Raw genomic sequence first — 27,989 nt, 5'->3', positions numbered from 1 at the left:
TGTTCAAAGCACTACATAAATAAAGGTGACTTGACTTGACTATTAGTAATTTGTAGTAGCTAACTATTTTTCAGATGGCTTTAGCTTGGCTGTAGTTACAGGATACTTACAATAAGCTGGAAAATCCCCTCTTCAACACTGTAACATATACACTTCAAAGTATGTAATGAACCACATTGTGCAAATTCTCATCAGTGTTTATTCTAAGTGGTCACCTGAAGCTCATTCTTGGACTCTTTGTTCTTGATCCAGATCTTTCCCTGGGTCTGGGGGTCAATCAGCAGGGGAAACCTGGCAGCCTTTGTAACAATAATCCCATTCTGGATGGACAGGTCGTCATTGGGCAGCCCCTGTAGGTTCCATTCACTTACTGTGGGAGCGTCAATCAACATCTCAGTGAGATTCAGATTGGTCCTAAAAGGAATCCGACGGGACTTCATTTCTCTCTGCCAATCAGTGATAAGAAGGTTGCGGAACTCTTGGTTAAAAGGCCCCGAGTAGGAAAGGAAGGCTGTAGCCAGCAGCACATCACCTGAGTATGGGAAATGTAAGATTAGATTAAGACTTAAAAGAATAGAGTGAAACTCTATGTTATTGCTATATGGTTTTATGGTTTAAAATGTTGCTACATGGTTTTAATGCATTGCAATCAATTGCTAGGGTGATCTGGGTAGTTGCTAGGGTGTTGCTATGGTGGTTGATTACTGGTCCAAATCAAAAGACCCCATCCCTTTAATTCTCTGAACCTTTTATATGGTTGGGGTCCCTTCATCAGTGTAAGTCAGTATGATTTATTTACTAATTTTATCACTCTCTAAGCAAAAATTGTCCCAACACTAGAAATTGTAATAACGCACCACTATACAAGAAGTCAAAAAATTTGAGGTATCATTCATATCTGTACCACAGATGGTGCAGGACGAGGGCATGTTCTTGGGAGTTCTGGGTAGTTCCTACGACAATGCTAGCTGGCTGATTACTGGCCCAAGTTAAAAGAGTTCAGCTCCAAGTCTCTATTATATTCTGGTTCCTAGATATGGCTTAGATATTTTATCATCATGGAAATTGTATCTTTAATCAATTAGAAAGTTGCAAGACGTTCTAGAAGTAATAGTGATGGCCAGAGGAGAACTGGCCCCCCGACTGAGCCTGGTTTTCTCCATTTCTGTCACCGATGGAGTTTTGGTTCCTTGCCACTGTCGCCTTTGGCTTGCTTAGTTGGGGACGCTTGACTGATTACACAGACACTATTGGAAGAGAACTGAACTGGATGATGACATCACTGAATCATCAATGTATTGACTTCAGCTGAAATATGACTCCGTTATTGTCTTCTTGCATCATTAACAAACTAGTTTCCTGTTTGACTCTGTAAAGCTGCTTTGACACAACCAGTATCGTATAAAGCGCTATACAAATAAAGGTGACTTGACTTGACTTGACTTGACGCTTTCCTACACTGTTGCTAATACTATAAACAGAGCTAATAAGCTCTTCTGATACAATATCTTTGTAGTTTATGTTCAAAATGATTTTAATATATGAAAATTCATTCTCAACATGTCTGTAAAAATTTATTTTTGGTGAACAGACATATCTGGGACTGAAAGGTGATTACTACAAAAAAGTCAACCAAATCATGTTATAGTAAAACTCTAAAAGAGAAAAAAAGTGGCCGAAAGTTTTATGTAAAAACACACCAACTAGTCGCTTGGTCTGAGCAGCGAAATCTTTACTAAGCTGTGTCCAACGCTCTTTCTCTCCTGCCAGCCCACTGATAAGACTAGAGGCGGTTTGCATCTTGTGCCGACACCTTTCCGCATCCTCCAGTAAAGTCTGAGAAAAAAGAGGGAGAGATGGTAAGAAATAAAGAAGGATTAATTCTGCCACTGTGCACACTGTGCAGCTGTGCTCGTTCACATTTATTGACTCTTACCAAGAGCGAGAATGTCAGTTCAATTCAGTGTAATTTATTGTGACCTAAGAACATTCATGTTGCCTTATTTAATAGACAGGTGTTGTTTCTCAGGGCACCTGTTTCATTCAGAACGTAAGGAGATTTTATGCATGGTAAAAAAAAAAAACATGCCTTTCTTCATTTCAATTTCCACTTCTTTCAATGTGTGGAAACAGGTAAATTAGTAAAACTTCTTACAGTGTTTAAAGTCAATTCATATTTTTATTCAGTCATTGGTAAAGTGAACATCTGTTCTGTTAAGTACGTATGATCAGGCCTGACATAAATCAACACCAAAGGATATCAGTCAGTCAAGCTGTTAATCACACAATTATCAACCAATTTATGAAATGTTAATAAGGCTCGTTATACATTGTGAATGGGAACATTGATGTTTGCTTCAAACCATTTAAAACATTAGTATTAATTTTGTAGAGGCACACAGAGTACAAGCCTGAATGATTCATCTGCAAGATGGTTTTAGATTTGTTTACAAAATTGCTCATTACATTCAATTTTATGCAAAAATGCAAATTAGTGATTGATTGAGTATTTACTTCAAGCACTAAATGACAGCTGATTCTCCATTTTTCACAGAATAATTAGAAAAGTGGAAAAATCTTGATGAATTTTCTTTGGGCTATTGCTGGAATTTAAGGCAAGTAAGAAACTTAACATTTTCTCAGTGAATTCTCTGGGTTTAATTTAAGGTTATTATTATAACCTTATTTATTCGATTATTTAAATTATATCATTATATTTAGATTATTCGTGTCATCGTGATGACAGCTTTGACCCTTAGCTAGGGGTGTCCAACCCTGCTCCTGGAGAGCAAATGTTCTGCAAAGTTTAGAGCCAACGTCCCTCAACATGCCTGGATGTCTCTAGTAATTCTGAAGACCCCGAGAAGATGGTTCAGTTGTGTTTATTTAGGGGCTAAATTCTGCAGGACAGTGACCCTTCAGAAGCTGGACTGAACACCCCTGCCCTAATCTATTTAACACAGTAGTTACCTGTTTTTCCATCATGGCCTTCTCATACTCGGCCTGAACTACATCCAGCTCTGCTTGCTTAGCATCTAGTTCTGCCTGGGCTTTCTGGAGGTCCACATTAGCTATGTCCAGCCTGTTCTCCTGAACTGCCAGATTAGCCTGAGGATGATGAAGAGAGACAGTGTTGTAAATTTATCCAGCTCCTGGAAAACAGCAGGTTAAAGCAAGGAATTCTAAAAGGAAACAAGAAATCATTTTCCACTGAACAAAACTAAAAATGATCATTGTGCTGTGTTGCATGGGTAGATTTAGGTACACAATGTAGGGCCATGTCCCTAACAAAGAAAGGCGACTACTGAATAACCCCTATAAATATTTAGAGCACAGTTCTGACTTAATGTAGCTAACTAAAGGCACAAAAAGCAACCAACTGCAGTCTGAAACCTAACTGTTTTGCAGTAAAAAATGCAAAGTTTTTTAATGCAAAGAGTTTTTACGAGCAAAGAAACTGCATTTGTATCATTTCATAAAAAATATGCAGTTCTAATTGTGATTTTCCTGATGAAATTATAAAAATTATACAATTATATTACAACATTTTGTTTGTCTGTTTGTTTTTTTCTTCCAGTTTTTAAAGAGTTCCAGGTCTGCTTGAGTGCAGGGCTGCACATTTGATCACAATATTCATAATGCAATAATCTTTTTTTTTTTTCACAAACGTTTTTACTTGCATTTGTTGCTTGGTGAATGTTAAATTTGGACAATGTACACAACTATTCATGTGCTTCGACAAGGTTACACACACTGGTTCACATTAAAAAAAATCGCAGCTGCACAAAGTAATTTTGGTCAGAAACTTTCACATTAAATTCATTTTGTGAAATAAAACTGAATGTTTGGATTTTGCACTGTATAAAATATCAATCAAGAAAAAATTTAAAATACAAAGTATTCATAAAAAAAACTGTTTGTGCAAGTGTGCATCTGTAAAGTTTGACTTTAAGTTTACTTAGTCCTTGCCAATGATAAACTCAAATCATGCCCTTGAACAACTGAAAAACATTTACAGTTTTAAAGGCCCCATGAAATGTTTCATATGTTTAAACAGCCACCATTTCTTACTTGATATTACTAGTCCAAAGATGGTAAGTATTTCAGGGGTGGTGGTAGACAGAATTGTCTGCTTTCCCACAAAAAAAAAAAAATAATAATAATAAAGGTATGCATGTATGTATCTGCTAAAGGTTAACTTGTCAATATGTATTAGGAGTATTGAAGCTAACAAATATGAACTAAAAGCAGCTATAATTTGAATTTCTTGTGGTATTTGAAAAGTGTGCATCTGAGGCACCAGGCAACTGTTTGAAAGTAAGCTATCATATCAAAAGATGATAAAATAATAAATCATGCCCAAAGGTAAAGAATAATCGAATATCAATAGCAATTCATAAACTAATAGTTTTGACAGTTTAAGTGTTTTGACAGTTTAAATTGGGGCCTGTGAGGTTGCATCATGTAAAAACAATCAAGTGTTCTGACCTTCAAAGGAAGCACTTCTTTATTGATAGAGAAGAAGGCAGCCATGGCTTTGGTCCAGGAGCAAAGCCCTGCAACATTGCCGCACACTCTCTTGGCTGTTTCTATATTATAGTCTGACATGTCAAAGTATGGAGAAAGGAGTTCCACCACCTCCTCATTGATGGTGTCTTTGGGGAATTGCTAGAGGACAAAACAAAAGCTGGAGTAAAACAATATAGGTGTACATTATATGGAACATATTTGAACGTATGCTCTTGAAATGCCAATTTTATTTGATATTTGTAGCTCACACTTCTGTTGTTAGAAGATACAGATTATGCATGGAACCTTATCTTAAAAGCAAACAGACAGCTTTTAAAATATGTTCTACAAGATATACCAGTATAATATATGTTTGTGTAAAATGCAGTATTGATTAGCTGTCAGAGCTGAACTTATTCGTGCCAGCATTTTAACTGAATTTTGTCCCAGGGCTCTTCTGTCCACTAAAATCCTAATTCCTGACACAGCATCTGTTGGCTTCGGAAAGTGTAAAGCCAAAAATCAAAGAGGATTCCCTTTCTTTTTTTTTCTGTTAATAAGCGTCAGTCAGTCTCTTTCTTTCTTTCTTTCTTTCTTTCTTTCTTTCTTTCTGTTTGTTAATAAGCATCATAAGTAAAAATCCAGTTTCCAATCATGCAGTACTGGTATCAATATTGGTACTACTACTGGTACTGCTAGTAATACAGCTAAAATAACTCCTTGTGGTTACAACTACAGTGGTGCTATATTTTAATTGCCCAACAAATAATACATGAACATGCATATCAACAATGCAGTGTTCAGATTGGTCCATTCCATCACAGTGGAGTAATAAACAAAACACTACACACTCTAAAAATGCTGGGTTGTTTTAACCCAACTCTGGGTCAAATATGGACTTAAAAAATGTATTAAAAAATTAACCCAACAGTTGGGTTAGTCCATATTTGACCCAAAGTTGGGCTGAAACAACCCAGTATTTTTTAGAGTGTATATTTGAATATTCCTGGACACTAAAAGACATGGTTTCAACAAAACAGAGTGCTTTGTTTTCACAGTGTTTTAAGCTTTGCAATGGGCTGACATTGAAGAAAGAAGCAGTTAAAACTATATTATAAACTACACAGCAAATCACTGTTACTTTTTCACATGTTAAGAGGACATTTACATAGAATTCATAACGGCCTTGTTTAATTGTGCAGAGAACGGGAAATAGTTATGCAAACTAAAATATGACTGTTTTTGGTGCAAGAAACCTTCAGGGAAAAATACCAAGAATGGTATCTAGTATAAAGACTTGTACCTGTAGACTGCCCAGGAAGTTGCCAGCAGTCATAAGTTTGAGTGATTCTTGCCAGGAGGGCATGGAGCAGTTTTTCTCAGGATCAATTTTCACTGTGTTCACTCTCCTCTGGAAGAGCAATAACACACAGTCCATAATTCGCATGATGAGGTGGGGCGGTCTGCCCAGTGTTCGCACCGTGGCAATATCTGATGGCTTTATGGTCTGTTTACAGATAAACAGGGAGAGAAATACAGAAAGAAACTGAATGGCAGTAAATTAGACATCTTGTTAACATTCTGACATATCAACTAGTTTGAGGCAGCTCTGAGTCATCCGACTCATCTGAGTGGCAGCTGTTATGGCTCATGGTTGACAAAGTTTAGCACACATAAGCTTAATGAGCAATCCGTGATGGATTTATTTGATCTCATATGAATAAAGTAGAAAGATGTATAAACCTGTGAACCAGTGGAAAGGAGTAGAGTAGCAAGGGTGTTCTAGGGTATGCTGACTTATTACAGTAAGTCAGTGATAAAAGATGAAAATTCAGAATGGACGGAATGCTAGACAATGCTATTATTGTCCCTGCTTGAATTGCTAATCTGGGGTATCTCATTTAAAAATACCACCAATCAAAATATCTGTATTTGTTTTTTTTTTGCCTTATGATCCTTCGGAATTCATTCCAATATGCTGACATTTCTTAATATTATATTGAAAACAATTTTCTCAAGATTATTTGATGAGTAGAACATTCAAAAGAACAGCGTTTATTTGAAATAAAATATATTTTGTAACATTCTTTACTGTCACTCTTGATTAATTTAATAATAAATTAAAAGTATTCATTTATTTCAATAAAAATATAATAATAATAATAATAAACTTTTGAAGGGTAGTGTAAATGTAAGCACTATTACTTACAATGTATGCTATATGTCCCAAACAATCTTGGTTTTAAATATTAAACAAATTCATTCATCTGTATAGTGTGTTGTTGGTCTGGAAGTGATTGAGACATTGCTCTTCACAGGAGAGGTTGGAGGGTGGGATGAGAAAAGGTCTAATGCTCTATCCTCCCCTCCTCCCACCCCCCAACCTCTCCTGAGCTTTTCGCTTCCATTTTTGAGCCTTTTTCAAAACTGAGGTGTGAATGGCTAGTGCCAAAACAGGGAGGTTTATGACCCTTAATGCCTTGAAATACTTCAAGTGAAATCAAAGAACATAATGGTGTGACTTCTTTCCAAAAGGCACAAAACAAAGTTCAAAATAGCTTTAGCTAAAATTAGCGTGTGTGTATTCATTCATTCATTCCAGTTCCCTGACAAAGGAACACGATGCTGCATTGTGCTGCCATACTTCAGGCATGCCTGTGCATCCTCCTTAAGACAATTCAAAGCTGATGACATTTTACAGACGCCCTATTATAGTATGCCAGTGCACATAGTGACATCATATGAGTACAGTACTGAATCAAGATGGGCGTGTACGCATATATGCTTCAGAAACCAGTTACACTGAAGGCATTCCCATAGCGTCAATATCATGATGAAGCATCTGGTTCCTTTCTCAGGAAATACATAACAGTGATACATACTTTGTCTTGGCCTGATTTTGTTTAAAATGACATTACACAAGTTCTTCAATTTCGTTTTGAGTATACTGAGAGCTTTAAAAGCTTTGTGAAACTAACTTAAAACAACGTAGTGCAGTATTTCTCATATATGGGTGTCTCAATAAATCATTCAAAATGTATAAAATATCTGATTAGAATATTATGCCAAATAAGTAAAGTATATTTTAACATATTATATTTATAAGCTATAAGCTATAGTAATGAGCTAAATGTATGTAGCTAAATTTTAGTTATTAATGTTATTGAAATAACTGTTATTGAACTATTGCAACTAAACTGGAAGTGATCTGCATCATCTAGAGCAGACATATTGAAATGTGCACAGAAAAATCAAAACAGAAAAAAGAAAGAGTCCCAGGTATGATGGGATGCATTATGGACAGATTCGTGGGAGGGACACAGTGGGCAGGTGGTGGAGGGGAGAGGTGGGGTATGTGTTTGTGTGGTTATATGAGTGAGTGGGTGTGTGGTGTGTGGGGTTGGTTAGAGGCAGTTGCTGTCAGACCCCTGCTCGCTACGAGACCCCCTACAGCAACCCTGCCATCACACAATCTATTTTTACACCCTCACAGGCAGCATGTAATTACACTGAAGCTGCAGGCACCATAATGCCCCACAAACATCACACTCCTCTCATTCTCTCCTCTCCAATGTTGCCATGTAATCGCTCCATATTGTTCCTGACCTGCAGTGCTGCCTCAGCCTCTTCCAGAGCAGGCCTTGCTGCCTCCAACTTCTCTTCAGCAATGGCCTTGTCTGCAGAGATGCTGTCCACTATGGCCTGCGCTTTATCTTTGACCTTCTGAACTTCGACTTTGACCTTTTCAGCAGCCTGAGCCTTCACAGTCACCTCCTTCAACACCTGAAACAAAAATGAGAACAAATTAAAACACTAAAATCAATGCTGTAATACCTGTAGTATTTCATGCTATAATTCTGACTCTGGGGCTGTTAATTTGTCATCCTAATGTTTCAGAGCACAGTATTGATCTTTAGTTAGCCTGTGACTGGGAGGCAGTTCTTTCACTGAATGGTTACTTTCAAGCTTTATGCAGCATGACGGATTTAATTTAGAACAGAATAGAACGTAGTAGAATGACTACAATACCATACAACTTTAAAGTCATAAAGAAACCGAAGTATCAACAGATCTTTTCTTCTGTATCGTGATGTACATCAGAGTGTAACAAAATATTGAAAAAGAAAAACTCCAGGGTGGGGACTTGGTTCTATGCATCAGTTGTTGATTGGATTTTGAGATGGGTGGGTGTTGCACTCAAATGTGGCGGTAGATGAACGTAAGCTTGCAGAGCTGTGGTTTAAAGGGGTCATGAACTGAGAAATCTAAATTCCCTTGATCTTTTGACATATAAGAGGTCATCGTAAAACATCGTATATAATGTTTATAAAACATCCTATAACATCTTTATAAAAACATCCTGTAAGTTTCAGAACTCAAAACTTTCTCGTTAAAAATATATTGAAGCCAATCTGCCAAAATGACAGTTTGTGGAATGTGCCGCTCTATGACATAACAGAGTGGGTAAACCCCGCCTCCGCAGAAGAAGATCAATGACTGCTTCTACAGCACTGCCTGTTTAGCTCCGCCCACTGATTCGTAAATGTAGTGCAAATAACGAGAGAGACAAACGCAGGTTTACACAGAAACCAGACGATAAAGATGGCTCAGAAGACAACAAGACACTGTGCAGAGCCAAATTGTGGACAAACACTGTCTCTGCATAACCTTCCATCAGATCCCAACATTAGGAAAGAATGGATTAGCTTTAGTTCCAGACCGCGTCTATAAAAGGTTGTTCACTTCATTTCACTGCGGATTTGTTTACAAACAAGACACAATTCGACACCAGATTTTCTGAAAGACTGAAATTAAAAGACAATTCAGTACCGACTCTATTGGATCCGACAGTAATGTCGCACCACACAAGTGTGAGTAACTGTTTTTATTACCTGGTCACAATTGCTTCGTCTGTTATTACAGATCGTTTGATATGTACTAGCGTTTTTATCCTAAATCACAGCAGGGTCCATCTGTGAAGGATGTCAGCTGTCAAACATTCATGCAGATTTTTAAATATGCAAAACTGTTAGCCAATCATAGCAGAGGGCGTTAACTTCCGAGTCTACAATCTGCCACGCCTATTCATATAGAGCGTTCTGATGACAGGGGGGTCAAAACAGGACAGAAAATAGCCTATTACTGCTAAAATATTATGTTTTTTATGTAAAAATCTTGATAACATCATAAGTGGACCTCTGAGAACAGTACAACATAATAAAAAAAGGCAGTTCATGACCCCTTTAAGTGGTCTAATTGGACAAAGTCCTGCATATGTCACCAGTAAGAAGCCTGTTATTTTCAATAGAAGGTCCAATTATGACATTTTAATTAAAATTACAAAATCAAAATATTGTAAAGAAATTAAACCTATGCACTGATGAATTGTTCACAATAAAATGTATAACATGCATTTAGAAAATAGAGTGCATTTTTAAATTTTATTTGCTAACTATAAAGAAAAATATTTGCTGAGTCTGACTAATGAGAGACTACTCGTATATCATCTGGAGAGAAGGGCAGCAATTAACACAGATCATCTTTAATAGATTATCAATGGCAGTTTTTACAAGGTGAGAAATCTGTGATTGTATCAGTTCTGACAAGTTACTGCAATAATTTGTGATGCAGATCTGATTGAATTCTGCAAGACTGCCAGAAACACTTAAACAACCAGGGCCATTGATTGTTAAAAATAATAATAATAAATAAAATAAAATAAAAGTGCATCAACATCTTGTGCCAAGAGAGCCATGTTTTTAAAGAGTATTTCAAATTAAAAACTGTTCAACTTCAACATGCTTGGAAACCCCCTGGTTTGGCGAGGCCTATTGCCTGCAGTATCAGCAGCTGAGTTGACTGTGGAGATTTAAAAAAAATAAATTAATCTAAATGAATAAATCAAATTAACAGCCTTCAAAATGGCATGTTCTAATTGCCTTGGAAAGGGAAAAAAATGTAGCTTCCCATAAGGCATATAAATATTTTCCCAACAGAATGTACTTTTTTGACAGAAAAAAAAGTCAAAATAAAGTGAAATTTTACTTTTACTAGCAATACATCTCATTTGAGATTAGATTTCCAAAAGCTATGACCACAACCCACTGGGCATCCAGTGTCAGGATGCTGGTTTGATAGTGTCATGATCTTCCCCTGTCTTGTGTTTAGACTTTTGTGTTACTTCCTGTCTAGAGTGTTTTTTGTAGTCAACTTGTAGTCCTGTTGTTTCATTGGTTGTCTTGATTCCTTTCCCAGGTGTGTCTTGTTACCTTGTTATCCTGTTTGCGTCTCTGTGTATAAATACCCCAGTGTTTCAGGTAGTCTTTGTCAGTTGTTGAATGTCTGTGATGGTTGCTCCCTGCCCTTGTCTAAGTTCCTTGTTTTACCCATGTTGGATTACTTGTTGTTTCCTGCATTTTTATTAAACTCCTGCACGTAGATCCTCACCTCTGTTTGCCTCATCTCGTCTCTGCAACGTTACAGAACAGCTGACCACATTATGGATCTAGCAGGAGTTTTTTTGCGACCCCGTAAGTGTGCTCTGCTCCAATTTTCAGAATGGCCGACCCATTGAATGCTATGTGGAGGTCGCCGTGATTTTGCCAAGTAAGACATGTTCCTGGATCAACATCATTTGTTGATCCTGGATCAACATAACTGTCCAAAAATATAGACTTAACCCAATCCCTACCCCTAAACCTAACCCTACCCATAATTTATTCCTAAAAACAGTGTGAAATGATAGCTGATTAACAAGGGTGTAGAAGCACCTAACCCTGATTGTAAGCTTAAAACAGATATTTCCTGAAAAGTTATCCCTCAATTCTGATTGGTTGATAGGAATGTTGTTCCTGCATCAACAAGGATGTTGATCCAGGAAGATGTTGTACTTGGTGAAATCACGGTCACCGCTATGTGGAGGAGTTCCTTTTGTATAGCCACCTTATGCTTGGTGATGAGGCTATGGTAAAAGACTGTTTCTGGAGTGGACTTGATCCAAATATTAGATTTATTGAATTTGTCCTGCAGTTTTGTGAATCCCCCTTTACAGTAGGGGAGGTTGAGAGGGACGCTACCCCTAAACCAACGTTCTCAAGCCCTTCTGTCCCAGAAGTAATCCCCATGTCTACAGCACTTCCTATATGGGGGATGGCTTTATGGTGTGCTTGGGCTGCACACACTACCACCGAAACTCCAGAGCCAATGGCAACCGCCGAAGGATCTCCAGAGGTGGCTGTTGAGGCTGCAGAACCTCCAGAGGCGGCGGAGCTTGCTTCGGCTCCTTGCGTGGTGGTGGCGCCCAGTTATGAACTCTCTGTCTGTTCTGTTATAGCCAAGGAGGCTGTTTATGAACTCTCTTGCCTGCCCAGCCACAGCCAAGGAGGTCGTTTATGAACTCTCTGTGTTTCCTATCCCTGAACTGTTTTCTAAAAAGGGCCCACCCAGCCCCCACTCCCTCCCCCTCTGTCTCTGCCAGCTAGCCCCTCAGCTCTGTCTCCTCTCTTCCCTTTCTATTCCTCAGCTCCACCTCTGTGGGAAGTATGCTGTGTGGACTCGCTGCGGGACTTCTAGTCTCCAGCTACATCATGTGTGGGGGATCCCTGGTCTTTGCCTTCAGCCTCCGAGACCCGGACTCCACTTCAGCCCTTCGACCCATTGGCTCCACCTTGGCTCCTGGCTCCCTCGTCTCCACCATGGCTGTCAGCCCACCAGCTCCACCGGGCTCCCTCGTCCCTCCGGCTCCGCCTTGGTCGGTCGTCCACCTGCCTATGCTTTGGGACTACACTCCTCCTGCTACGCCTCGTCCCTTCATACCTCTGGCTCCGTTGGACTCCTCCCTCCCCTCAGCTCCACCTTGGTCCTCTGTTGCTCCGGCTCCACCGCGGTCTTCCGGATCCTCACTTGCGCCTCAGTCGCCTCAGCCGTCACCTCTGCCATGGCCCTCCAGATCCTCAGTGTCGCCTTGGCTCTGCGGCTCTCCGTCTCTGCCCTGGGCTCCTCTTCCAACAGCTCCGTCTCCATCAGTCGGGTCAGATAAACACAGCCCTTCTTCCATCATGGCTCCTCCCTCCATCGACTACACCGTGGGCCTCCATCATGGCTGCGGTCTGGACTCCGCCCTGGTCATCCACTCCTCCGTGGGGGTCTTCGATACAGCTGTGTTTGTGTTTTGTCTCTTTGTTTATTTGGGGCACATGACTGTTGTGTTTGTCTGACCATGTGTTTTGGTGCATGGTGTTTATGTTCTGTTGTGTTTAGCCATGTGATTAACTGTTAGTTGTTGGCCAGCCCTCTTCCTATCTTGTCAGTTCATTATCATCCTCACCTGTTACCACTCCACACCTGTTAGTTTCCTTTCAAATTTCCCTTTATACTGCCAATTTTTTATTTTATAATTTTTTTTGTGTGTGTGCCGAGTCTTGAGCTAGATCGTGTATTTACGTTTAGTCATTCATGTCTTGCTCTCTAATCTTGTCTACAATAGTTGTCTTATTTTTTCCCATTTTAATCATTGCTTTGATAGGGTGTAGGGTGTTTTTTACGGAGCTCCCACTTGCATAACCAGTTTACTTTTCCAGTTCCTTTTTTCTTTTTCTTTTTCTTTTTTTTTCTTTTACCTCAACATCCCTCTTTCAGATTCATAATTATTTTTTTCTCCTCTTTATTTGAACTCTTTCTTTCTGGAGGTTCACATTCAGTTTTAGTTTAGTCTTGTTTTTTTCCCCCCCTTTTTATTTTGTTTTATTTATTTATTTTTGTTCCAGCTTCCCCACCTTCCTGGCTGCTGGGCTGTCTTCGTCATCCCACCATTTATTTCCCCCGCTGCCATATCCCTCTCCTCTTCTCCCCGCCTCACCTGCCACCACTGCCAGCTGCTCCTCTGCCTCAACCGTCATTCCTATCCTCCTGTGCAGATTGCTCTCTCTTTAATGGCTGTCTGGACTTGATCTTGTCTAGCCCTTGTTTTTCTGTGTTAAATATTATTTTACCCTGCAACCTGAATCCTCCTCTCTCTGGAGCCCTGACATCCAACAGCAGGAACACCTACAAACAACCAACAGTACAGCGACCTGGTGTCACTGAGCGTGAAAATCGCTGTCAGAATGAACTGTTTAAAAAGTCTGTGAAAAAAAAACATCTAGTGCAAAGATGGGCAATTTCAGACCTGTTCTGCAGTGTTTAATTCCATCCCTAATCAAACACACCTGCTTATTATAACTTCAAGCAATCCTGAAGACTTTGTTTGGATTTTTCATGTGTGTTTGATTATGGATGGAGCTAAACTCTGCAGGACAGTGGCGCTCCAGGAGAAGAGCTGCACATCTCTGCTCTAGTGTAACCTGAAGCAGAGGCTATCCGCTTGTCTTCAAGGTGAGCATGCTGTCAGTCTGCACAAGCTGACCTGCACAATATGTTGGACGTTAATAACTACAGGCCTGTAGTCTGTTATTTATTTAAGGACAAATATCTTTTGACTCGTTTTGCCCCCAGGACACAAACATGTTGATATCTGAGTAATAATCCTTTGTACTCCTGTCCATGTACAACAAACCAAGAACTTCAATATGGCCTGGAAATTTCATTTCTGGGATGATGACTCAAGCAATCAATCGTGTATAGAATGAAGTGGACAGGGGAGCTGACACACTCATGAGGGGCCTCTGTTAAAATTGACCAGGACTTTGAGAGAGTTTTGTTGACCTTTATCAGCTAACTATGGTTAGAAGTAATAAATAACATTTTGAAATAATCAGAATGGAAAGTTATGTCGGGAGGTACACAATCATTAACAAAAACATTTACCATATCAGCCTTCTCATTGGCTATTTGAAGTTCTTTCTCCTTCACCTCCAGTTCTTTGCTGAGGGCAGCAACAGACTCAGAGGCCTCCTTGAGTTTCTGGAGGCCGGTGTTCATCCTAATAAAACAATACACTTGGAAATGAAAGTCTACAACACATTCCAGACTCCGTAATTAATTTTTTACAGAAAATCAGGGGGGAATCCACTAAGAATGTGCCTGCTGATAGTGCTGTTTATTTGCATGGACTAACTGAATTATGCAAATTAGGTAACAATACAAATGCACCCACAAATGTCCATGCACAGTGCAATTTCAGATATTGTTGTAGGCTGTGGAGGATGCAGAATATTACTGCAATCTGGCATACTTTGAGTAGATTTTACTGTATCATGCCACAGCATCCAATCTACCATCTTATTTCCTTTGGTCAGTAATACTACAGTAATTATGCCAGGCAAATAATGTCTGGTTTTTGCATAAGGCAGAATCTGTAGTTTAATTTACATAGAAAGGTGACATGTTTGGACAAAAGGGATTGACAATGACTTTATTCAAATACACAGCGCAGCACTATTTCAACACTAGGTTTATAACCTGTTTAACCTGGTTATAATTATTTTTTTTCTTGCACAAATACAATGCACAAAAGTGGCACATCACTTTAGTGAATTCACCCTTCAAAGTCAGGACATTATACAATATTAATTTAAGCTCTCGTCATTCTATTTCTGATTATACTGACCTGTCAGCTAGAGTCTGAACCTCTAAGTGCTTTTCTTTGTAGATGGTCTTGTAGTCATGGATGAATGACAGGTAGGATTTGGGTGTGACGTGTGTGGAACGGCGGTACCGCTGAAAATAATCTGCACACTTTTCTGCCACCCCATCCTGAAAAGAGCCCATGCACTGAACCACTTCCCCCTTTACCTCGGGAGTGCAGTCTATGTCATACGTGGACAGGAAGTGTTCTGACACTAAGACAAAACAAACAAAAAGCATGTTTTTCCTATTTCTCTGCACAATATGTATATATACTGTTTATCTAGCAATAGCTACAATCACATTCATTTTGCTACGACTGATTGCTGATGCTTTTCTTGATTGTCTTTGAATATGTTTAAATTATTGTTCCATTCTCAGCTACATGTTCTAACAGAGCAGAAGATATGTTCTCTAAAATGTGACTGATTTAAATGGTTTGTGAATCATTTTGTGTCATTCCTAAATTACTTGTTTTCTGCATCAAACTGTACAGGCACACAAATTTACTCTGACAATAGGGGCTATTTTCGGAATAGACAATTAGCATTATAAGACATTGGTTTGAGTGCTGATTTTAACAGGTAAATCTGGTCTGGGATTTGGCCGGTTATACATTGTTTATAGATGCTGGGTCTCTGGAATTAATTGTTTTTTCATTCCACAACCAGCATACAAATCACAAAATGGGGTCAAATGGGGCCAAAACCATTTGAAACAGCAGTAAAATATTGCCACTCTGTCAAACCAGTCATTGTATGCTCCATTCTAGTTTTGTTTGATCCAGAACACAAATTTCAGTAAATGCACTCACTCAAAAAATGTGCTGTATCCCTTCTTAGACATGATATATTTTATTTATTAAGGCATTAGAATCACTGCCAGATTTTAGGGTTCCCCTTGGGTATATTGAACCTTAATGGATCTGACATTTCAAATTACTGACCTGCGATCAGAGCATCTTTGGGCCAGCGACTAAACCAGTCCATGGTGCATCCTGAAATGAGAGCAGGAAATTTCAAAGCTCGATTACGGAACCTCTCTCCGACTGGAGAGAAGCACAGAACCACGTGAAGGTTCTGCCTCACTCTGCTCATAAAATACTCATGTAGGTTTTCATTTGTGGGTGGACGCCGTGGAAACTCTCGCTTCATGACTGGAATGAGGTCACTGATAATCTCGTCGATCTCATCTCGAGCAAACAGATTGGACACCTGTGGCAGAGAAATATTTCACAGCTCATTAGATTAAACCTGGTTTCTCTGGGAATTTACGACAAATGTACAATATAGACATAATGACACACCTGAGGGAATAAATTTACGCCTTCAAAGGAAGGGAGAAGACATTTGAATGTTCTTAGTCATTCTCTGAATCACTTAAGGGATAGTTCCCCCAAAAATACAAAGTCTGTTATCATTTATTCATACTCATGTCTTTCCAAACCTGCATTACTTTCTTTCGTGGCCCACAAAAGAAAAACATTCTTAAGACTGTGCTCTTTTACATACAATGAGAATATGTGATTCACTATATTTGAAAATGTGTCAAACTAAAAAATATTTAATTCAATTTTGGTTTGTTCTTCACTCAATTCTATCATATGGCATCAGAAGACTTGGAATACAGCCCATGACTCATATGATTTTATGGCACCTTGGTAGCCCCTGGTTATGGTAGAGCAATGCATGACAAAGAACAGTCTGAACAGTTTCTTCAAAACACCTCCTTTTATGTTCCACAGAAGAAAGAATGTATTATGGATTTGGAATGACATGAGGCTGAATAAAGGGTTGCAGATTTTTCATTATTTAGTGAATCATTCCTTTGAGGTGATCGTATTCATTGCTATATACATTTTATATAGTCTTCATTTTTGTGGCATTTTTACATAAATTTTTTAGTTAAAATTACGATAATTTTTAATTTGAGTAGGCAATTTTTTAATGTAGGCTAATCTGCAATTTATATAGATATAGATAGATATAGATAGATAGATATAGATATAGATAGATATAGATATAGATATAGATAGATAGATAGATAGATAGATAGATACTGTATGTACTCTTGGAATATTATACTAATGTGCCCTTTCTCTTTCAACAAATGTAATTCCAAATAAACAGTTTGTCTCTCCAACTCTTCCCTCTGTCCACCCTTAGCTCTGCAGAAGTGCAGTGTTCTCCCCTGAGACGCGGTCATGTTAACGCAATACCTCCTCAGTACTGCTCTGTAGGCAAACCTGCATTACTTTCTTTCGTGGCCCACAAAAGAAAAACATTCTTAAGACTGTGCTCTTTTACATACAATGAGAATATGTGATTCACTATATTTGAAAATGTGTCAAACTAAAAAATATTTAATTCAATTTTGGTTTGTTCTTCACTCAATTCTATCATATGGCATCAGAAGACTTGGAATACAGCCCATGACTCATATGATTTTATGGCACCTTGGTAGCCCCTGGTTATGGTAGAGCAATGCATGACAAAGAACAGTCTGAACAGTTTCTTCAAAACACCTCCTTTTATGTTCCACAGAAGAAAGAATGTATTATGGATTTGGAATGACATGAGGCTGAATAAAGGGTTGCAGATTTTTCATTATTTAGTGAATCATTCCTTTGAGGTGATCGTATTCATTGGGTATTAATTTATTGAAATGAACAGATCACCTTAAATTAATTCTCTCTTATCCCCTTCAAGCTTTTGGGGTACATTAGAGTTGGGATCTTTCAAACGGTGATAAGTATTTACTTGAGTTTATCACTTTTGAGAATTTTCCAAGGAGTAATTTGTGTGCATCAGTGGAAGTTTTTTGACTTGTTAACATGGTCAGCATCACAAGTTTGCTTATTTGATTTAGAGACCTAGAAATAGTGCATTATCTTATTTCTTTTTTTAGTTAAGACCATATTATTTCTTCATTCTAAATGGTCAGAAACAATAAAACATTGTTTATTTTCATGTTTTAAATTACATTTGGAATCCCAGATTTTCAATGTGGTCTGAGGTCTGATACTGCTGGGCCCCACTGTATAAGATAATGCTAATATATTAGATTATGATACAACTGTCTGTCAGGAGACAAAAAGTTCTCAGAAGGACTACAAATGCATTAGTGCATGACTGGAACAAGGAACATATTTCTGGAACTGGAACATATTTCACTTAAGTTTGGCTACACAGGCCTCCTGCTGCACGACAGAGTACAACACTCTCAATCTCACAAAAATAAAGCAATTACCATGAGATAAAAATGCTGGAGTCTGTCTCGTCATGTCCCTTAAAGAATTATCTTGCTGTTCTGCTCTCTTTTCAGTATCTTGGATAATAACTTGCACTAAACTCCATTTGTTAATGCCTCTGTCTTCCACACTGACACACCAGTCTCGCCTTGGTTTCCCAACTAAACCCTGAGATCCTCAGTATAACTGAGGGCTTGTGTGCTTCATTCATTTTCTTGAGCAGGGCCATCTCTCCCTGGGCCCTCGAGTGCTCTTCTCCTGTGCAGTCGATTCTCTTTATGTACTTAACAGCATGATTAATGAAATAACCTTCACCAAACCCGGCTGACCAAAAACCTTTCTAAGACTTTATGACAACTTCAAAAACACTAAGAGGTACACCCTGCGGTTTGAATGATGGCCAATTATTCTCTAACCCTTTTATTTATTCAGTGATGGTGAGTAAGACACATTGGAACATAGTGCTAATTAAACACATTTAGTCATTTGTAAATCTTTTTATTATTCCTGGTACTTATTCTGTGACTGGTTTCCCTGTGGCTACCCACTCACTCTCTCCCTCCCTCTTTCTTATAGGCCCACATGGAATCTTTTCCCACAGATCTCTGCAGATTTGCATAGAATTTGCCTTTCACAACATATACGCCTTGCATTTTTGTTTATGAAATATTATGCAAATTTGACTGTTTTTATACCATAATAATATTAATCACATCTTAACCATGTTTTAATCCATTTTTAAGGAAAATAATTCCTTTTTTAAAAGAATATCACATAAAACTGACTTTTCTTTTCTGTTTTTAAATAAAAGAGTTTTACCTTTACAAAAAAGAAAAAAAGGAAAAGAAAAACAAAAAACAAAAGCAAAGCTCCCTCCCCAGTCCCCACTGCCATTTATAACTCGTTCAAAAATCATCATGAAGTTAACATAAACAGTGCTTGCAAAGTAAATGTTCCATATCAAAATGGAGCCAGATGTGAATGTCAGTTTGCAGTGTATTGTGCTGATTGAATTCTTGAATGGAGCAAAAACAGGCTAATTAATTGTAGGAAATCTGTAAAAATTATTGTAAACTAAATTATGATTATTTTTGGTGCAATAAACCTCAACATGATTCAGAAAGGAGATTTAGGAAAGAAAAAATAAAATTCTACAAAATGACAGAATTTGGCCTCTGTCCCAATCAACTTAAAAAAACAAACAAACAAATAAATAAATAAAATTATCAAAATTATTAAATTATTTTAGTTTATGATTAAGCTTAGTCAGGGCACAATAATTCTTAGCTTTCTGTTGAAACAAAATGACTGTCTGCACTGGATGAGACACGACAGTAAACTGATGCCTCGTTCTATTTATGACGTATCAAAATGATTGTTAACACTCACTTTGTCACATCCAGTGCAGACAGACTTCAGCTGTTAACTCCACATCTGAGCCGCTGTCATCGGAAGCCTGTGTGTTGCCAGATGTTGAGGGGGTTCTTGCCATCATGGACCGCAACATAGTGTAGGGTGACCATACGTGCCATTTTCCCAGGATGCGTCCTTGTCAGGATTTGTTTTGGCTTTGTTTTTTCCTGTTTTCATGCTTGCTGAAGGTAATGATCGAAAAGTAGTTTGACCAATAACATGCAGGCATTGTACATAATGGACCAATCATGGTGTGTGTGAGAAAGTGGGATCTACGGTCAAAGCGATGCAATTACCTAGATATTTTAGGCAATATAGAAATCCTGGCCAGGACGCGTCCTGGGAAAATGGCAAGTATGGTCACCCTACTTTAGTGTGATCCACAAGTGCAGCCAATGCTCTCTGGCAGGTGTCACGTTCCAGGACGCAGAGCTGCCATTTTTCCCCCTCTTTGACAAACCCATCTGTCTCTTTCTATAATGAAGCAATGCATCTCGTGCCTCACAAATCCTATTTATTTGTGTGTCATTACCACACAGAATGAGCTCTGTAATTTGTCAGAGGACAGGGCGACATGCTCCCTTTGTTTATTTTCATTATAGCGCCTTGGGAAATCTGACTTATTTATAGTGAAATAAAGGTTGAGTTATTAGGGGGACATACGTTGTAACCTTGGGAACACATGTAGCTTGGCTTATTTTAGCGAGTGTTCTGAAAACATCATGGAATGGCTCAGAATGGATGCTTTAGGGCTTGTGGGGAAGTGTGTTTCAATAAGCATGATGTCAGAACAGTTCTCTGACCTCTCCTGATGAAAGGACGTTGTTCATGTACTCCAGGAAGGATTCATCCTTGATCTCGTTGTCAGTGAAAATAAAGCTGATGCCTTTGCCCTGTTGTCCAGCAGTCCTGTACAATCCCTTCAGGTCCTCCATCAGGTTGAGGGTGTTGTAGGAACTACAGAAAAACACAGCATGCAAATTAGCAGTCTTTATTCCTCTGGCAGGGTTTCCCAAACTGGGTTGGTAAAAGAAAAAAATAAAAGATTATAATTAATGAAATCATAAAATATGAATAAAATTAATTATTTTTAAAGAAAAACAATATACATTTACTTGTTTTCATGTCATGTGACCAATAAACAAACAACAAAGCACCATGAACATGCAAATGTGTTGTTAAAAAAATAAAATCAAATGTGTAGTTTTTCTTAAAAAGAATTTATTTCTTTTATAATTACTGTACATGCATGCTTATTGTATGAATCAAAACTTTTACTTTTATAAAGTAGTTTGACCAATAACATGCAGGCATTGTACATAATGGACCAATCATGGTGTGTGTGAGAAAGTGGGATCTACGGTCAAAGCGATGCAATTACCTAGATATTTTAGGCAATATAGAAATCCTGGCCAGGACGCGTCCTGGGAAAATGGCAAGTATGGTCACCCTACTTTAGTGTGATCCACAAGTGCAGCCAATGCTCTCTGGCAGGTGTCACGTTCCAGGACGCAGAGCTGCCATTTTTCCCCCTCTTTGACAAACCCATCTGTCTCTTTCTATAATGAAGCAATGCATCTCGTGCCTCACAAATCCTATTTATTTGTGTGTCATTACCACACAGAATGAGCTCTGTAATTTGTCAGAGGACAGGGCGACATGCTCCCTTTGTTTATTTTCATTATAGCGCCTTGGGAAATCTGACTTATTTATAGTGAAATAAAGGTTGAGTTATTAGGGGGACATACGTTGTAACCTTGGGAACACATGTAGCTTGGCTTATTTTAGCGAGTGTTCTGAAAACATCATGGAATGGCTCAGAATGGATGCTTTAGGGCTTGTGGGGAAGTGTGTTTCAATAAGCATGATGTCAGAACAGTTCTCTGACCTCTCCTGATGAAAGGACGTTGTTCATGTACTCCAGGAAGGATTCATCCTTGATCTCGTTGTCAGTGAAAATAAAGCTGATGCCTTTGCCCTGTTGTCCAGCAGTCCTGTACAATCCCTTCAGGTCCTCCATCAGGTTGAGGGTGTTGTAGGAACTACAGAAAAACACAGCATGCAAATTAGCAGTCTTTATTCCTCTGGCAGGGTTTCCCAAACTGGGTTGGTAAAAGAAAAAAATAAAAGATTATAATTAATGAAATCATAAAATATGAATAAAATTAATTATTTTTAAAGAAAAACAATATACATTTACTTGTTTTCATGTCATGTGACCAATAAACAAACAACAAAGCACCATGAACATGCAAATGTGTTGTTAAAAAAATAAAATCAAATGTGTAGTTTTTCTTAAAAAGAATTTATTTCTTTTATAATTACTGTACATGCATGCTTATTGTATGAATCAAAACTTTTACTTTTATAAACTGGAACTAAATAAAAATCATAATTATTTATCCTTTAATATTGCTATGAAACCTAGCTCATCCTAAGTTTTAGATTCAGTTGTGCACTTCTTGGCTTTATTCCTGGCCAATAGCTGTGTTCATTTTTCTGAACAAATGAAACATGAATAGTGAATCATTCCTTTGAGGTGATCGTATTCATTGGGTATTAATTTATTGAAATGAACAGATCACCTTAAATTAATTCTCTCTTATCCCTTTCAAGCTTTTGGGGTACATTAGAGTTGGGATCTTTCAAACGGTGATAAGTACATGCATGCTTATTGTATGAATCAAAACTTTTACTTTTATAAACTGGAACTAAATAAAAATCATAATTATTTATCCTTTAATATTGCTATGAAACCTAGCTCATCCTAAGTTTTAGATTCAGTTGTGCACTTCTTGGCTTTCTTCTTGGCCGATAGCTGTTTTCATTTTTCTGAACAAATGAAGCAAATTTAAATTCTGTTCTGTATGCATAAATACAATTATTATTACAATTATTATATTACACAGTATATGCATTACTGCAATTAATTTATATTACAGTGTTGCCATATAGCAACATGTTCTCAATTTACTGTCAAACTATGTTGATCTATAAACAAAGTTGATCTATTAGCAAAATATTTAACTTATACTATAGATGCAGTGTGATATTTAACTTATACTGTAGATGCAACACAATTTGAAATATATTAGGAATGTATAAAAACGTGTTCAATAGAGCAATCTGAGAAGCACTTGTGTCTTCTCTGTAAGGATGACCCCAGAAACTTTTTTGGGTATAGCAAGAAACAGAAAGTGTTTTGGGTATAGCAAGAAAGTGAACAAAACTGATAGCTTGCCTTTTTACAACACTGTACCAAACAGAGATGGAATTAGTTGTAAAAAAAAAAAAAAGACCACTTGGATGCAGAGAATTGTGAGCAGCTTGTGTTTTGAACACAGCAAGGTGAAATCAATCTGTTTTCTCTGGGGAATCTCACACACTCTGAGATCAACACCATATTCATTCATATCATTCTAAAATATAAGCAGCATGGAAAACATTCTCCAAATACAAGTTAAATTTCCGAAGGCTTTCCTGCTATCATCACAAATGCAATATAAAGAAAAGTGCTGTGGAATTACAGGTGGCCACAGGCAAAACATTCCACTCCCACCAGAAAAAAATATTCCTATATAAAAAGAATCACTTGATAGATGGCTTCCTGTTTTTTTTGTTTTTGTTTTTGTTTTTTTTACAGAATTGAATGATTAACAGATATTCCCACTTTAAATTGTTTCACTGAATTATCAGTTGCATGGGAAGACAGGGGTCTGAATTGAAAATGTCCAGTCTCATTGTTTGAGTCGGACTGCACAGTTGATTGGATATGAGTTCTTTCCTCTTTATAGTCAGCAACAGCAGAGCACAATTGGAAAGTGAAGACCAGAACACTGTTATGCACAGATACCATCTACTGGAGTACAACTAAACTGCATTACACCAGAGAAACCAAAGCCACCTTTTTATTTATATTACAGTAGAAACATCAATGATAGGGGGAATGGAGAAATTTTTTTTTTACAAATTGGTTCAAACGAGTGCCAATCACATGAAATGTGTCAATTAACCCATGGCTTTGCCCAATCAGTAGTATTGGTATGTATTGGTATTATATACAGTGCCTTGCGAAAGTATTCATACCCCTTCATCAAACCAGAGCTGAAATTATATATAAATAAAACACTTATTCAGCAAGTTAAGGAAGCAAAATTATTGGGTATCACCCTGGATAATAAATTGTCATGGTCAAAGCATATTGAGAACACAGTGAAGAGAATGGGAAGGGTAGTAGCTGTAGTAAGGAGATGTAGACAATATTATATACGTTTGATATAATGAAAATAATATTGGACATTCTCTTCTTCTCACAGCTGGACTATTGTCAGATTACCCAGCCCTAATTATAAATAGGTAATAATGTGTAAAATAATATTTGGAAAATATTTAGTTTCTATTACATTTTCTTCATTATTACTATTATTACTTATTATATATTATTACTTTTTTCTACTAATTGTAGTACCCTGCTGTTAGAAGTATTCGATATTCGTGTATTTATTTTAATAATTTTTTATCTTTTTTTTTTCATTTTAATCCATATTATATTTTATTTACCTTAATCAATTATTGTATCTTACTTTAACAATTTACAATTTATTGCAATTTATTTATTTATTTATTTTTTTACACTTTATATCTAAACTTTTCCACAGACCCAAGTTTGAAAACCCCATCAACAGGCAACATAGTGCAGACCACAAATATCACAGTATAAATTGTAAACATGCAAGTAACTTTTAAAGGCCTAATTTTACTGTCAACAAACACTTGAGTGGAAATATTTGCTTCAGATTTTTTCTTTCATTAAAATTCTGCACACATAAATAACAATCCTACAGAGGTTAGGTAGTTTACACATTTAAATTGACGTAAATTAGCTGAATTATGGGTAATTGTCACCATTCCCAGACTGTGCTACTGGATGCATTGTCTTTTTTCTTTTTTAGCTCATAAGGTCTTTGTGTCTCTTTCTCATTCTTGTACATTTTATGCATTCTCATTTTCCCTAGGAACTGGATGATGAAGGAAACAGCAGGTCTTTTCATTCATAAAATACTGGAGTTTTAGAAAATAGCTGTAATATATACCCTAATAAAAATGTGTGCAATTATAGTCAAAAGATTTTCTTTAACATTTCTTTATAGTCAAAAGCATTTCTTTAAAATTTTACCAAAATTAACATCTCTAAGGCCTTTTGGAGATTATGTCTGAATGCAGCCCTTGAAATGCTCTTGGTCTTTAAGTGCCTTTATTTTTTCCTCAATTACTGAGTTCAATGAACTTCAATGAACTGGAGACGATTAATCCCTAAGACATGAAATAAAAACAAAATGGCACTGAAAGTGACACCACGTCTAAAACACATTCTCTCTGATTAAGTACCTTTTTAAAATAAGTACATACCTTGTCACCATTAAAAAAGTTCCATATAGTTTGAATTTGTGTCATATACATGTAATTCTGACATACTATATTCATCATGTTGTTATAGTCCTGTGACCTACAATAGGATGATTGCTGTAATATTGTTATCAACATGGAAGATTTTACATTTTAAAACTCCATTGGATCAGTATAATCAATTACAATCTAATGTTCAGTCACATGAATATGCTACTAGACGAGCAACAGAGGGTAGATTTCTACTCCCTAATGCTAAGACTAATTTTCTTAAACATACAGTAACATTTAGGGCAATGAAATCATGGCATCTTTTACCATTGTCATTAATTAGGATAACACGGAAAATTGATTTTAAAAGGCAGGTAAAGGCACACCTTGGAATTCTGTACTTATAGGAGGTTGAGGTATAGGAATTAGTTGAATAAGTAATATGTTTTTATATAGTAGGTGTTATAGATATTAAAAGGGTAGAAGAAATGTTTATAGAGATGCTTTGGAATATGGAGAATGCATTTAACTTTTATTTTTTTAATGTATGTAATAATGTATGAATGTTAAGTGTTGTGTGGACCCCAGGAAGACTAGCAATGCCTTAGGGCATAGCTAATGGGGATCCAAATAAATACACAAACAAATAAACAAACAGACTGGATTGGTGCAGTTCCTTTGTCCTCAGGGCTTGCTTTTTGCTCTGATATGCATTATCAGCTGTTAGACCTTTTATTAAGACGTTTGTGCCTTTCCAAATCATACCCATTCAATTGAATTTGCCACAGGTTAACTTCCCTTGAAGTGTAGTAATATCTACAAGCAAAATGAATGCTCCTGAGCTAAATTTCAACTGTCGCAGGTATGAATACTTATGCAATGGAATCATTTTAGTTTTTTATTTTTAATACATTTGCAAAGATGTTAAAAACCAGTTTATTTGCTTGACAATTATGGTGTATGGAGTGTAGATTGTTGTGGAAAAAAACGAATTTAAAGCAGTTTAACATAAGGCAGCAACAAAACAAAATGTGAAAAGAATGAAGGAGTATGAATACATTCGCAAGGCACTGTATAGTAGAATTAGTATTATATATAGTAGTATTGGTATTATACATATTATATGGTATTATATATATTATATATATACATTGTTCTTATTGACTTTTGACATAAACATAGACAACAAAAGCACTGCTATTACAGTGACACGTATATTACTGTGCTATAACTATGTTATTACTATGTAATAATGAGTTGCATTATAAATCTTGTCTAGACATGTGATGATGTAGATCTGCTACTCAAATAACAAGAGACACTGTTCATCTGGAGGGGAAAAGTGAATTTGAATAAAGAGGCTATAAATGATTGAGTACGTGAAGGTGACTCACCGGGTGAGTGTAATCTGGAAAGTCTTGTAGCCAGCGATGAAAGATGCTAGTCTTGTCAGACTCTGTTTTCCAGATCCCCCTACACCGACCAGAAGGCCATTTCCCCGAGGGGTCCTGATAATCCGAGAAATCTGGGGAAAGAGTGTGCAAGAGAGAAAAAAGGTAGAGACAGATGCAACCTCATTACCATGCAAAACATTTATACACACACTTTACATAAAGAAACTTATTTGTTCTTATTTGTACTCTTCTCTAAAATAGGACATGTGTAGGTCCTGTAATCAGCATGAAAAAATAAATTGGAATCATCTAAATTTCTTGTGAGCACTACATTTCTTTTTCTCTTTCATGCTAGAATGATGCTAATATCTTATAGCAAAGGTTATTCTTTTAAAAAAAAAATTTGAGCCCTAAAAACATTCTTATGATATCAAGGGCAGGATTACTCAACTGGCCAGGGTTGAGCCCTGATGATAATATGCTGTCAATACAGAGATACAAGAAACATCAGTGTAGTAAGATACTGTACTCTATGTACCTTAACCAGATGAATCATGGCATCCCTGAAGAAGACCATATCCATGCCTGCTCCTCTGATACTCTCGTTATAATGACTCAAAAACATGTTCAGCCTCTCCATTAGACTATCAAAGGATTTGAAGGGCTCATATTCTTTTGGGATGTCGAAATCAGTTTCCTCTGGCTCTTCACCTGTATATAATACATCAGTCCTAGATATTTAATTTCAATTCAGAAGAGAAGTTGCAAATATTATGAAAGCAATGTTAGGAAATATCTTATTAAGGTTAATTACTAAGGTTATTAATAACCTGTATTAAGGACTGTAAAAAGATGGACTAATGAAGCAGAGCAGGATTTAAAAGCTTGTTTTGACCTCACTGATTGGAGTGTTTTTGAAGCTGCTGCCACCGATCTGGATGAGCTCACAGAGACTGTAACATCTTATATCAGTTTCTGTGAAGACATGTGCATTCCTACCAGGACTCATTTAACCTACAACAATGACAAACCATGGTTCACTGCAAAACTCAGACAGCTCCGTCAGGCCAAAGAAGATGCTTACAGGAAGGGGGAAAATGTCTTGTATAAACAGGCTAAATACACACTGGAAAAGGAGATCAGAGTGGCAAAGAGGAATTATTCTGAAAAAATAAGGATTCAATTCTCTTCCAGTGACTCAGCATCAGTGTGGAAAAGTCTGAAAGAAATCACCAACTACAAGACACCATCCCCCAGCACTGTGGAGAATCAACAACTGGCAGACGATCTGAATGAGTTCTACTGCAGGTTTGAAAAAACACCCCACACCCGCCCTGAACACCTCTCCACACAACCATTCACACCTCCAGCAACCCCCATCTCCCCCACACCTGCAATTCAGATCAGCGAAGATGAGGTGCGCCAGGTCTTCCGGAAGCAGAAAAGGAAAAAAGCACCAGGCC

The 27,989-nt window shown here is 37.4% G+C and overlaps 1 protein-coding gene across 1 annotated transcript in view; it reads right to left on the bottom strand.

The window, feature by feature from the left end:
- LOC107664631 (dynein heavy chain 5, axonemal-like) overlaps nucleotides 1–27,989 on the bottom strand; it is a 113,923-nt gene that overhangs the window by 32,005 nt on the left and 53,929 nt on the right. Inside the window, 12 exon segments of the mRNA XM_016455250.1 lie at nucleotides 216–532; nucleotides 1,701–1,836; nucleotides 2,971–3,108; nucleotides 4,489–4,668; nucleotides 5,813–6,016; nucleotides 8,116–8,292; nucleotides 14,314–14,428; nucleotides 15,056–15,287; nucleotides 16,019–16,286; nucleotides 21,624–21,777; nucleotides 26,527–26,657; nucleotides 27,065–27,237. Of these exon segments, the coding sequence (XP_016310736.1) occupies nucleotides 216–532; nucleotides 1,701–1,836; nucleotides 2,971–3,108; nucleotides 4,489–4,668; nucleotides 5,813–6,016; nucleotides 8,116–8,292; nucleotides 14,314–14,428; nucleotides 15,056–15,287; nucleotides 16,019–16,286; nucleotides 21,624–21,777; nucleotides 26,527–26,657; nucleotides 27,065–27,237 (2,225 nt within the window).

The sequence above is a fragment of the Sinocyclocheilus anshuiensis genome, unplaced genomic scaffold (genome assembly GCF_001515605.1).
Source record: "Sinocyclocheilus anshuiensis isolate Anshui unplaced genomic scaffold, SAMN03320099.WGS_v1.1 scaffold621, whole genome shotgun sequence".
NCBI lineage: Eukaryota > Metazoa > Chordata > Actinopteri > Cypriniformes > Cyprinidae > Sinocyclocheilus > Sinocyclocheilus anshuiensis.
The sequence above is the reverse complement of the archived record's forward strand: the minus strand, read 5'-3'. Positions and strand labels throughout refer to the sequence as shown.